This window comes from Mandrillus leucophaeus, unplaced genomic scaffold (assembly GCF_000951045.1).
Source record: "Mandrillus leucophaeus isolate KB7577 unplaced genomic scaffold, Mleu.le_1.0 Scaffold763, whole genome shotgun sequence".
In the NCBI taxonomy this organism is placed as follows: Eukaryota; Metazoa; Chordata; class Mammalia; order Primates; family Cercopithecidae; genus Mandrillus; species Mandrillus leucophaeus.
In genome coordinates, this window is record NW_012108286.1 from 1,006,144 (window position 1) to 1,019,362 (window position 13,219).

General features: G+C 38.6%; 1 protein-coding gene across 2 annotated transcripts in view; it reads left to right on the forward strand.

Moving 5' to 3' along the window:
* Positions 1 to 13,219, forward strand: part of UNC80 (unc-80 homolog (C. elegans)) — a 251,121-nt gene that overhangs the window by 152,809 nt on the left and 85,093 nt on the right. For both annotated transcript variants that reach the window (XM_011966529.1, XM_011966530.1), the window contains exons 28-30: positions 2,788 to 2,988; positions 11,261 to 11,368; positions 12,523 to 12,661. In XM_011966529.1, the coding sequence (XP_011821919.1) occupies positions 2,788 to 2,988; positions 11,261 to 11,368; positions 12,523 to 12,661 (448 nt within the window). The remainder of the gene's footprint in view (positions 1 to 2,787; positions 2,989 to 11,260; positions 11,369 to 12,522; positions 12,662 to 13,219) is intronic.

Sequence of the window (13,219 nt, forward strand, 5' to 3'; positions counted from 1 at the left end):
GAGATCGAGACTATCCTGGCTAACCCGGTGAAACCCCGTCTCTACTAAAAATACAAAAAAAAAAAAGAGCCAGGCATGGTGGCGGGTGCCTGTAGTTCCAGCTACTCCACAGGCTGAGGCAGGAGAATGGCATGAACCCAGGAGGCGGAGCTTGCACTAAGCTGAGATCGTGCCACTGCACTCCAACCTGGGCAACAGAGTGAGACTCTGTCTCAAAAAAAGAAAAAAAGTACATTTTTCAGGGCTATAGCTGCCACAGACAGTGATAGGGATTCCTGTGATGGATCTTGGCAAAGTAAATTGAAAGCTTCTGGAAATAACTAACCATTCTGGATGTCATTAAGAACGTTTGTGATTCACAAGAGGAGATCAAATATCGACATTAACAGGAGTTTGGAAGTAGTTGATGCCAACCTTAATGGATGACTTTGAGAAATTCAAGACTTCAGTGGAGGAAGTAACTGCAGATAAGGTGGAACTAGCAAGAGAACTAGAATTAGAAGTAGAGCCTGAAGATGTGACTAAATTGCTGCAATCTCATGATAAAATCTGAATGGGTGAGGAAGTACCTCTATGGATGAGCAAAGAAAGTAATTTCTTGAGATGGAATCTACTCCTGGTAAAGATGTTATGAACGTTATTGCAGTGACAACAGAGAATTTAGAATATTACATAAATTAAGTTGATAAGGCAGCAGCAGGGTTGTAGAGGGTTGATTGCAATTTTGAAAGAATTTCTACTGTGAGTAAAATGCTATCAAACAGTATCACATGCTAGAGAAAAACCTTTCATGAAAAGAACAGTCAATTAATGGGCCAAACTTCTTCACTGTCTAATTTAAGAAATTGCCACAGCCACCCCAACCTTCAGCAACCACTTCTCTCTCTCATCAGTCAGCAGCTCTCAATATCAAGACCCTCCACCAGCAAAAAAAAAAAAAAAAATTACAACTTCCCAATGGCTCAAGTGATTGTTAGCATATTTTAGCAATAAAGAATTTTTAATTAAGGTATGTACATTGGTTTTTTAGACATGATGCTATTGCACACCTAATAGACTATGGTATAGTGTAGACATGATTTTTATATGCACTGGGAAATAGAAAAAGTTGTATGACTCACTCAAGTGCAACATTTGCTTTATTGTGGTGGTCTGGAACTGAACTTGCAATATCTCCAAGGTATGCCTGTATACATGTGTGTATGTGTGTGTGTGTGTGTGTGTAGTCATCCCTTGATATCTATGGGAATTGGTTCCAGGGCCTCCCATGAATACCAGGATATACAGATGAGCAAGCCCCTGATATAAAATGGTATAGTATTTGCATATAAACTATGCACATCCTCCCACATACTCCAAATCATCTCCAGATTACTTACAATACCTAATACAATGTAAATTCCATATAAGTAGTTATTATACTGTATTGTTAATGATTCCCAAAAATGTCTGTGCATATTTAGTAAAAACACAATTTTGGGGGAGATATTTTGGCATATTTTTGATCTGCAGTTGGTTGAATCCACGGATACAGAAACCATGGATATGGAGAGCTGACTTTGTGTGTGTGGGGGGTGTGTGTGTATAATATATATATTATATAACATATATATATTATATAACATATATATGTGTGTGTGGACAGTGTGGACTTCCTGCAGGAAATTGTGTGCAGTGTGGACTTCCTGCAGGAAATATACATGATTAGAGGGGGAATGTATTAATTTTCTAGTACTGCATACAAATTACCACAAACTTAGTGGCTTAAAACAATACACATTTATTATCTTATAGTTTTTATGGGTCAGGAATTCTGGCACAGCTTAGCTAGGCCCTCTGCTTTAGGATCTCTCACGTGCCTGCAATCAACATATTGGCCTTGCCCACATCGTCTTGTTTTGTGCTCTCTTTGTGTTCAATATGGCACACAGTCCCTCACCGGTTAGTTGTCAAGGTGGGAACTATTATAGATTCATGAAGGATGGAAGCATTCAGAAGATACTGTGCACACTATTGACTGACCTTGTGGCTCTGTGTATGCTATGCCTTTTAAGAAAAGCTCCTTAAGAAGTTCCAAATGCAAGGGCCTTTATTCTTTATCTTAAAATAACCCATATCTTTTAAATCAACTGAATTCCTTTCTGTAATCTTAATGGGAGAATTATAGGAGATGTGAGGATTTGATTTGGATTTAGCTACAAGAGAAGAGCTAGAATGTTCTAAAAGCCAGAGGAAAAAGAGCACTTTGCAGAGAGTGGAAATGAGACAGTACAGTAAGGTTCAAGTTCTAGTTGAAGATTATTGGCCAGAGGAGAAGAAGTGAAAATGTTTTTAAGTCCCACATGGGTGGGCTGGCATTAAAGGTGTCCCACAGCTGTCAAAGGCTAGCCAGATCCTCTGGGACAGAATTTCTCACCAGTCTGTACCCTTCCGTCTGGTTCCTTTCCCAACATAAGAACTGGAAAAAAAATTAGTTTTAAGTTCAGAATCTCCATTTGAGAATATTTGGAAACCATACGCTCCACAATAATTGTTTTAATTTTTTGAAGACCTATTAACCTTTTAATGTTTCAAAGAGATCCTTCTATCAAGTAGGAATGGAGGGAGAACAAAAGGCTAAGGGAATAAAGAACTTTTGTTCTCCTTTGGGAATTACTGGATCATTGCGATTTCAAGACACATCCAGGGAAGCTGACATTCTGACTTCCTAGCTTCCACCCCATAGATATGTTCAGTTTGTCTGTACCCAGGTTGCCTGGCTGAGTCTCAGGAATGCTTGTATTCCAGGTGATGATCTTGCTGTGCAATCAGCAGAGTTTCATCTGCACTCACGTTGACTACTGCCATCCCCACTGCTACCTGCACCACAGCCGCTCCTGTGCCCGACTGGTCAGAGCCATTAAGCTACTCTATGGAGACAGTGTGGACTCTCTGAGGGAAAGCAGCAACATCAGCAATGTGGCTCTCCGGGGCAAGAAACAGAAAGAAGTAAGTGAACGACCACTGAGTGATATTCCAATACTAGGGAACATGATGTTCTAACAATTTCTTCTCTGGAAATAAGAATTTTCAAGCAAATGCAATTGTAACAATCAGGTCTGTGTGCATCTAAACAAAAGCAGAAGAGATGTACAAGAAAGACAAATGTTTTGTCTTTTTGTCCATGAGTAAACATGGAATCTTTCCTCAGGTTTTGCCTTACTCTGTAAATAAATATGAATGCATAGGGATGATGATGATGATGAATAAGTTATTGTGGTAGGCAGAATAATGCCTCTCCCACAAAGATACTCACATCCTAATCTCTGGAAATTGTGAATATCTTCACATGGCAGAAGAGATTTTGCAGATGTGACTGAAAATTTTACAATGGGCAGCGTGTCCTAAATTATCCAGCTGTTCTCGGTGTCATCATAAGGGTCCTTATAAGTGGAAAAAGGAGTCAGGAGGGTCAGAGGCAGAGAAGGAAATGTTGTGAGAAAAGCAGAGGTCAGTGCGATGCAGGGCCATGAGCCAAGGATTGCTGGCAGCCTCTAGAAGCTAGAGAAGACAAGGAAATGGATTATCTCCTAGAGCCTTCAGAAGCAATCACAGCCCTGCCAATCTGTTTTAGACTTCTGACCTCCAGAATTGTAAGATAATAAATTTGTGTCATTTTAAGCTGTGAAGATTGTGGTCACTTGTTACAGCAGCAACAGGAAACTAACACAACTATGTACTAAAAAATATGCGTAAATGGGCCCACTATTCCCAGCCAAGTAAAAGAGTCATCTAGGTCAAATCAGACTAAAGGAGATTCCTTCAAGAAACTATTACATTTTTCAAGTATTCAGCTGCCCTTTTCTGAAAACTACCCTGAGCAGCTGAGCTGGCAGGAGACGAAGACAGTGACCAGGGCTGCTGTGCTCCTGCCAGGGAAGGCCTGAATTTTCCACCTGCCCCTGAACAGGCATCACGGCCAAGATGCCTGACTGAATGTTGTGGCCGCCCCTGCAGCTGCTTTTCCCAAGCGGTTTCGCAAAGAGATTTTTATATAACACCTATTCATTTCAGCAGGCATTTATTATGTGCCCTCTGTTGGCACAATATTAGGCTAGATATTCTGTTAAGAAAAAATAAAACCTAGAAGCAGAAAATCTTTCTAAGGAATTTACAAACCAGGTTTGGACTGGGGAGGGGGTAAGCAATAATATATACATCAAACAATGAGAGAATATGAGCAATAACAACAAAAATCCACAGTTGAGTTGTGTAGCAGTTTTTTATACCTTAGCACTCACTAAGGGATTTTTTTAATTACAACTTTTTTATTATGAAAGCAATACATGTTCATTGAAGAAATTTTTAATAATACAAAATACTCTTTTAAAATTACATATCTGATATACCTCATAAGTGTGCAAGTTCATCCTATGGAGTATGATCTTTTAGTACTTTTTCTAAATGTATGTGTGAGGGTATAAAGTAAGTACATTTCATTGGCAAGTGCCTTTTGATTCTTAAAAACCATCGCAAGGGTTATTTTATCCCTATTTTACAGGTTTTTCAACTGTGGGGGCTCAGAAAGTTGGGATTATTCACAGTTTATATCTATAATGTATTTAGCTAGACTTTAACCTTAGAAATATGAAACATCAGAATCAGGGCTTTTTAAACTAGACTCTCTTGCATTTCATGTTATTCAAATAATACAAATTCTGAGGGGAATGAAGGTGGAGAGTAGACCAGTGTGGGGTACAAATAAACTGCTAAATAATGACATAAAAAGAAAAGAAGTAAATATGTTTGTGTGTGCATACATGTATATGTATATAAATCATATATATATTTCAAACGTAAATGGCACTGCATTTAAAGAAAATCTATTTTTATTTATGTAAATTCTTTATTACTATAAAAACTCCCTTAGCTTTAGGTTAAAACCATATACGTTGAAAGTTTCAAAAATACATGAGCCTAAATTATTGATCATTGTGCTCCATAAACACTTCAGAATTTCTTACTGCTGTGTTTTTTGCTGGAACTGGGCCTCTAATCTAACATAGCCCAACCCAAACATTCTTTAAGATCCAACTCAAATGCCATCTCCTCCATGAAACCTTCTTTGATTCTTCAAGTGTTAATCACAGGGCCTACTGCAGATGGACACTTAATGTTATTTTCCTTATTTCCTTCTTCAACTAAATTATAATGGTATTTTACTCATGTTTTCTCATTCTTTAAATCATCCAATCATCCATCCATCCATCCAGCCATCCAGCCAGCCATTCATCTATTCAACAAACTTGTAAAGAACGTGTAGAACATACTGAGCCCATACTTTGCACTGGGTACAATAATGGCCAAAAAAAAGAAAAAATACAGTTTGTACCCTCATATACTGCACATAATCTAGTCCAAGACAGACATTGATCAAATAACCTTCCCAAATTGATGTAAAATTGCATCTGCAATAAGTGAAATAATGGAGAGCTTCACCATGCTGAGAGAGCTTATGAATGAGGCTTTGGTCTTGTAGGGAAAAATAAAAGACAGCCTTTCCAATAAAGTGACAGGTGAGCTTTGACTAAAGGATGCATAGATGTTAACTGGATACAGAGTTTCCAACCAGAGGGAAGAGGTGAGTATGAAGGGCCATGACTGGAGCACAGAGGACTGTGGTACATGATGAAGCTGCATAGGCAGCTTGAGACCAGACCTTGTGGGATCGTGGGAAGGCTTTCATTTTATCCTGTGAGCAGTGGCATGTTCTTCCACTTAATAAGCTTTTTGAGAACTGAGGAAGTCTTTCACATTTTGTATCCTGCATTATAACCTAACAGAGTACTCACTTATATAATAATAGAGCAGTCATTAATATTAAGTGAGTGAGTAGAGCTATAGTCCTAGGGTGTTTCATGAGTGCCCTCCACTCTGCCTCAACCAGGCCACTGGCCTGAAGCAGTAGAAAAGGCTTACCAACCTTCTGCTATTGCTTACATTTCTGAAAAGGAAAGGAAAAGTAAGGCATGAATAAGTGGCTTCTAATTTTAACACTTTGAAATTAGTCATTCAGGTAGAGAGCTGAAAAGATGAATTGACTCCTCTGTGATAAACATTTTATTTCGAAAATGCTAGCCTCCTCCACAAGCTCTTTGCTTTCTGTCATGGCACTTTTCATTTGCCTGTTGTGAATCTGCCAGATAAATGAACAATGCCCACATTCCCAGATGAGAAATGAAAACAGAGTAGGCAATAAAGCAAGAGTAAAAGCAGTGTTCTGATTAGAATCGTGTCTTATGAGCAATTGGTATTTCATTCCTGTTTTCTTTTTAATTAGTTTTTTATGGCAGAGTATATTTGTGGCAGCTAGTACATTTTGTAACTCATCTAATTCTGATCGATTTGCTAATCTACATTTCAATGCTCAGGGACTCACTGTACAATCTGTTAGTCTATTTTAGTGTACTTCCAAACGAGGGTTTTTTAAAAATAAACTACATGTATATATCACCTTTACCAAAGAATTCTGAGATTTTTCTACATGTATATATCACCTACGTGTATATATCACCTTTACCAAAGAATTCTGAGATTTTTCCTCTATGTCTGTACTTTGTCCAAAGCTATGTTATAAGTAGAGTAAATGTTTAATTAATGCTTGCTAACTTAAAAAAGGAGCAGATTAAATTTTTCGCCTTTCAACCAAAAAGGAGGGGGGAACAAATTGTGATACATGCTCACAAAAATAAAGGACACAGTGTGGGTAAATTCCATAAAGCAAACTCCAGTGCCAATGTCAAGAGGTCAACTGACTTCCTGCAGAACCAACAGTTTTCCTAAAGCTATCTATGAACAACATTATTGTAAGGCCAGGACCAGGCCCTGGGTCTTAATTTCATGGGCCAGGATGACTGTCCACCATAACTTACATAATTCATGTGTTAAAGGTGTATGAGGCACAAAGAGTCTAGGTTACCTTTTGGGAAATATTGCATTTCTGTTGGCATAACCTTCTTCCCAGAAACATGAGGAAATTCCTTTCTCAGAGAGCCCAGTAGGCTGACTTCAATTTCCCCAAATTTTAAACACCTTGTTATAGTGTTACAATTATTTTAGAATTTAAAAAAAGAAGAAAAATATAAATACTTTGCTATTTCCACACTGAGTCCTCCTTCGTGCATGCATTTCCTTTTCTGTTTATCTTGACTTTTCATTTGTTTACGTGTTTGTCATCTGTCTTTCCTACACTTCTCTAGGAGTGCGGGTACCTACTCCAGAAGTTAGTCTAGTTCCTGGCATATGGTTAAATCAAAAAATGTTCTTGAATTATTCAATGAATAGGCAAAAGTTTATTTAAAACCATTATTATTCCTCTCTAGTCAGTAGTCTTGTTGTAAGGAACAAAAGATTGAACTTATTCAAACAATTAGGGAGATTCTTCAAAGGATACAGTAGAATCTCATGAAACTAGGGACAGAAAAAGAATCAGCTAAGCCTCAGGGCAATGAGAACCAAAGCTGCTGTCCATTTCAGGATGAACATAGTCTTTCATCTCAGCTTCTTTCTGCATTGTCTCCATCTGCACTAACATTCTGTCCCCTGGCCGCTCCTGTTGCTGTATTCATCTTTGATGTAGACTGAAAATTTCAAGATGGCATAATTATTTTTCTGCACAGCAACCATCACTAAATGATTCAAACTCTGTTCCTCTTAATTCCCTAGGACAGGAATTTGAGGGGGCCATCTCCTCCTCTTTTAGGCCAAACACCACAAGTGATAAATCCTTAGCCAGTCAAAAAATTGGTTTTGCATTGATAATCTAATCAAAAGTGGTCAGGATGCGGAGAGGAGTCACAGAGTCAACTAGGATGGATTTTTCTAAGACAGATACATAGGAAAAAATGGCATTGGTCCAAGTTTTACACTATCCCATAGCAAGGATTCCCAAGTATCCCTGATAGATCATGAGGCTGCATAACTGCTTCCCACTGAACACAGCTCCCTCCGGTAGAACCACCTCAACAATGACTGAGTAGAGGAATTCATCACTAATTTATTAATACCAAAGGACAGAATTTATCACTAATCTCTATTTATTGCTAATAGAGGCATCTACTAGTGGTCCTTTGAAGAGTTTGAGATTTCACTGAACTGCAAGATGCACATACTGGTTGAAATTACAAATCAAGCAGGAAACTGTAGAGAAACTCAAGACTAGCAACCCAAGACCAAAGGACAGAATTTGTCACTATTGTTTCCAGAATCTATCTCTATCCTGTCCTTTGGTCTTGGATTGCTAGTCTTGAGTTTCTCTACAGATCCCTGCTTGATATGTCATTTCAACCACTAGGTGCATCTTATAGTCCAGTGAAATCTCTAACTTTTCAAAGGACCACTAGTGGATGCCTTTGAAACTAGTCTCCTACTCCTTCCAGTAGTCTGAGTTAGGAGTCACACCAGTAGAGGGACTTTAAGACCTTTACAAGAGTATACCCAAGTACCCATCACACATGTACCCCCATCTCTGTGATATCTATCTTCTATTCAAGTCATTAAAAAAGAGTTACTAGCTTATCACCTTGATGTGAAAGCCCTTCCAGCTTCCTTCCTTTTCTACTAAAACAAGCACCCTAAGTATCATGAGGCCACCAGAACACACCATGCTTCCTAAGACAACATGGTAGGATATTAAATATTTGAAGAGCTTGACTTATACTTTCTGTTCCTGGTAGGCAGAAGCACAGAGTATCGGGGACAAATATAAATGCTCATCTTTGTGTGTGTGTGTGTGTGTGTGTGTGTGTGTGTGTGTTTGTGTGTGTGTGTGTGCGCGCGCGCGCGCGCTGAGTATTTTCCTGTATCTGCCTGGTTAAAATTCCTGTAATTTAATCAAGAAGTAATTGTTCAAAAGAATTTCTGGAGACAAAATGTCCAACCAAAAGAGAAAGTGGTAAAATATTTGAAAATTTTAAGAATTATATTTTTAAATAATTGTAATGAAAAAATACTCATTAAAAAATCATAGTAAAATGAATCATTTAAAATTATGTGCCACACATAGCATCATCACAGTTGTGCTAAGATGCATGGGGGAAAAGGCTGAAAGGAAACTAATAATGGCTATCATTGGGTTGTGGATTGTATTAGTCTGTTCTCATGCTGCTATGAAGAAATACCCTAGACTGGGTAATTTATAATGGAAAGAGGCTTAATTGACTCACAGTTCTTCATGGCTGGGAAGGCCTCCGGAAACTTACAATCATGATGGAAGGCAGCCCTTCACAGGGCAGCAGGAGAGAGAATGAGTGCAAGCAGGGGGAATGCCAGAAGCTTATAAAATCATCAGCTCAGATGGGCATGGTGGCTCACACCTGTAATCCCAGCACTTTGGGAGGCTGAGGCTGGCGGATCACAAGGTCAGGAGTTCGAGACCAGCCAGGCCAATATGGTGAAACCCCATCTCTAAAAATACAAAAATTAGCCAGGTGTGATGGTGGTGCCTGGAGTCCCAGCTACTCGGGAGGCTGAGGCAGGAGAATCGCTTGAATTTGGGAGGCAGAGGTTGCAGTGAGCCAAGATCATGCCACTGCACTCCAGCCTGGGCAACAAAGCAAGACTCCATCTCAAAAACAAACAAACAAACAAAAACAAAAACAAAACAAAACATCATCAACTTTCGTGAGACACACTCATTATCACAAAAACAGTAGGGGAGGAACCACCCCCATGATCCAATTACTTCCCACCGGATTTCTCCCATGACACATGGGGATTATGGGAACTGATGAGATTTGGGTGGGGACACAGTTAAACCACATCAGGAATTACTGAGACTTTTGTTTTCTTCATAATTTTTCTTTCTTTTCCAGATATGCCCCAATGTACATTTATTATTTTATAAACATAATAAAACAGAGAGATGCCAGTTTTTAGTATCTTGACTCTTTTGCAAGGGTCAGATACACCTGTACATTAGTATGGAAAACTATTCCTATATATGATTTTAGAACAGTTTTCAAACTATATAAAATGGGCATACTGTTTATGCTATATATTGCTTTCACATACACAGGGTAAAAAAGCAAAGCAATAGTTATTTCTCCAAATAATATGTGTTCCCACGTCTGCACCTCCGTGATTTTTCCTTTAGAAAGCACAGCAAGAGCTCTTATGCACTTGTTTTCAAGTAGGTTCATTTTAAAAGTTGATTCTATACTCGTCACATAATAGATGCATTTTCTTGGGTCTTTTTGTCAGAGTTTTGAAAGATTTTCTTGGAATATCCATGCACTTTTAGATTTGCCTTTTCTTTCAAAATATCTTTATCCATAACACTATGAAGCTCTGTTCAAAAATTCTTAAGAAGTTCAGTTTTTTTTCCCTTGGCTAGAGGGAGAAAGTGTTTCATTGACATGCCTCTGGAAAAACAAATGAGCATTTATTCCATGTGAGGAGAACCATTCCCTCTTTGCACAGCCTGGAGTGCAAAAATAGAAGAATCGGGACTCTGGATAAATAAGCCGGCCTTCGTTAGGTTCAATCCTTCTCCCAGTTGCACTGTTCAGTCCATCTCTTGGCGTTGAAGGAGTTAGAGGAAGAAATTGTCTTATCCGTTCTTATGTAGGTGAATCACCTGGTTGAGGAGACAATTTCTAAGAAGAGCTGTTGCCTCTTACAGAAGAGTATGGTTTTTGAAAAGAAATCATTTTACCTGTACAGCTAGGTCCTTGATAATGGGTACTATGAACTCATACTTCCTTGACGAGTCCTGTATTTGACCTTTAACTTCCTAACACTTCTCTGTGAAATATTTTTTCTCTTTTATGACCAAATTGTTCAACTTGTAGCATCCAACCCTGTGAAGGGACTATTGGATAGAGTAGATTTTATCTCACTTAATATTTTAAAAGATTTGTGTTTTTCTTGATGAAATATAATTAGCCCTGAAATGGAAATGGGGAGATCCTTGTCCTTTCCCTTTTCTGCTAATAACTAGCTTTGCAGTTCAGTCAAGTTCTCCACCTCTCCGGATCCCAGTTTTCTCAAAGGTCAAAGAGGACTTCATTACTCAATATCTCTAAGCTATTTTTTATTACAAAATTAACTGCTTTTATAAATAAACTACTTTTATAAATTTTAGAAAATGTAGACCCACCAAAAGGCCTTTAATTATCCCTTCCACTAGAAGATGGTTGCCTGGAGAACTGCGGGGACATACAGCACTGTTGGGTTTTTAGAAAACACACCACTCTTCTTTACATATCCCTGTTCTTTTCAGTGCTCAGATAAGTCATGCCTGAGGACACCTTCTCTAAAGAAGAGAGTTTCAGATGCCAATCTGGAAGGAAAAAAAGATTCCGGAATGCTGAAGTACATCAGACTTCAGGTATTGGCACCTGGATCAGAAGGATTCATGGAACTTTTAACAGGGAGGGAACTCCAGACAGCCTATTTACTAATGTTTAGGACATACAGCGTCAGTTGGTACAGTGTTGGCATAAAGCCCCTTCAGTTGGTGAGCAAGAGTGCCACCAAGTGTGCAAGAAAAAAAAATCTTTTCTTGCTAGATAACCAGCTTCCACAGGCAAGACTTGGGAACTTTGGTTCGAACCACAGCTCTCCCCACTGTCCTCACTGCAGGAGAGTTAACTTCCCACGTGTATGTAACAGCTACACTTATGGGTTTTGGAATGAGACAGTCTGGGTTCACATCCCATGTCTGCTGCTCTGGCTCTGGGACCTTGGGCAAGTTATTTAATTTCTCTTGGTCTCAGTCACCTTATTTATAAAATGGGGGTTACAACACTAGACCTGTCCCAAGGAATTATTTCATGGATTAAAGAAAATGGTACATGTACCTACTTATCCAGTGCTTGACACATTGTTATGTTATTATTACAACATAAACTCTAAATCGTTATCTCCCCCCAAAAAAAAACTGTTCATATTTTTCTGGAATGTGAAATGATGATGACTTGTCTGGAACCTACATTTGTCACCTAAATTGTCAGAAATAATGGATTAAATAGGATTTTGTGGGTTAATCTGGGGCAATAACCACAATGTATTATGTATTTCGAAGGGAAATGTCATGCATGTTCACACTGGCTCAGTTAACTTTTCAAATGGGCTTTTTCATGAGTTACAGGCTGCTTATAGTTTTCAGTGGAAATCTACTATTAGGAATGAAAATAGGAGCCTTTAAAAATCTATCAAGACTTTTAACACACAGATGTATTTCCTGGGTTCTTTCTTTTCTCGTGGGGTTGTACTCAATCTATGGTTTACTCTTTGATGGTTGCAAAGCAATTTTGTGGTGAAAACATCATAAAATTAGTGGGGTTTTTTCTAATTTTGCTTCAGTTAATAAGGTATAAAGCTTATCATATGCACTGTCAACTAAATATGCTCCCATTTTAGAAAGTATTTTAAGGTCACTTTAGGCAATCAGAGAGAGGGGAAGTGGCTTTTAAGTTTCAGGAGAAGTGCAGTATTCACTGTCTTAAAAAATTTTAAAACATGATTTCCATCTTTTCCCAGGTGATGAGCTTGTCGCCTGCTCCCTTATCTCTGTTAATCAAGGCAGCACCAGTTCTGACAGAGGAGATGTATGGAGACATCCAGCCAGCTGCCTGGGAGCTCCTGCTCAGCATGGATGAACACATGGCAGGGGCAGCAGGTAAATAAAGACCCCCTGGAACCCTGCGCCTGCTACCACTGCCATTACTGATCCAAGTGTTTAAATAAGAGAGAGGGGCTTTCATTCTATTTTTGCTCCTAGGTCAAGTTAATGGCAATTGCTATAACTGTAGACTCTAGAGCTGTGTGCTATAGGAAGGTAGACCCAGGGTTTGTGTGCTCCCTTCCAATTTCACCATATGGTCTGCACCAAAGCATATGTCTCTCTCAGGGTGTTACCAAATTATAGAGAATGATTTTCCCCAGATCCTGCACTTTCACTATATTTCACAAGAGACAAAATTATTTTTTGTGTCCTCTCCTAGATTTAACATGCACCACCATAATTAACTTTATCAAATCTTATGTGAGTAATGTTCTATGTCCAAAAGGTGGTATCGAAGCAAATGTGTTAACATTTAAGTGATTTGTCCAAGGCCACATAGCTAGAGGCAAAATGTGTATTATTCACTTTTCCACTTTTTGTACAGATCCCTAAATTTGTATGTGGTTATTTTAAATTCAAAATACACGTGATAAAAATTCAAGTAATACAAAA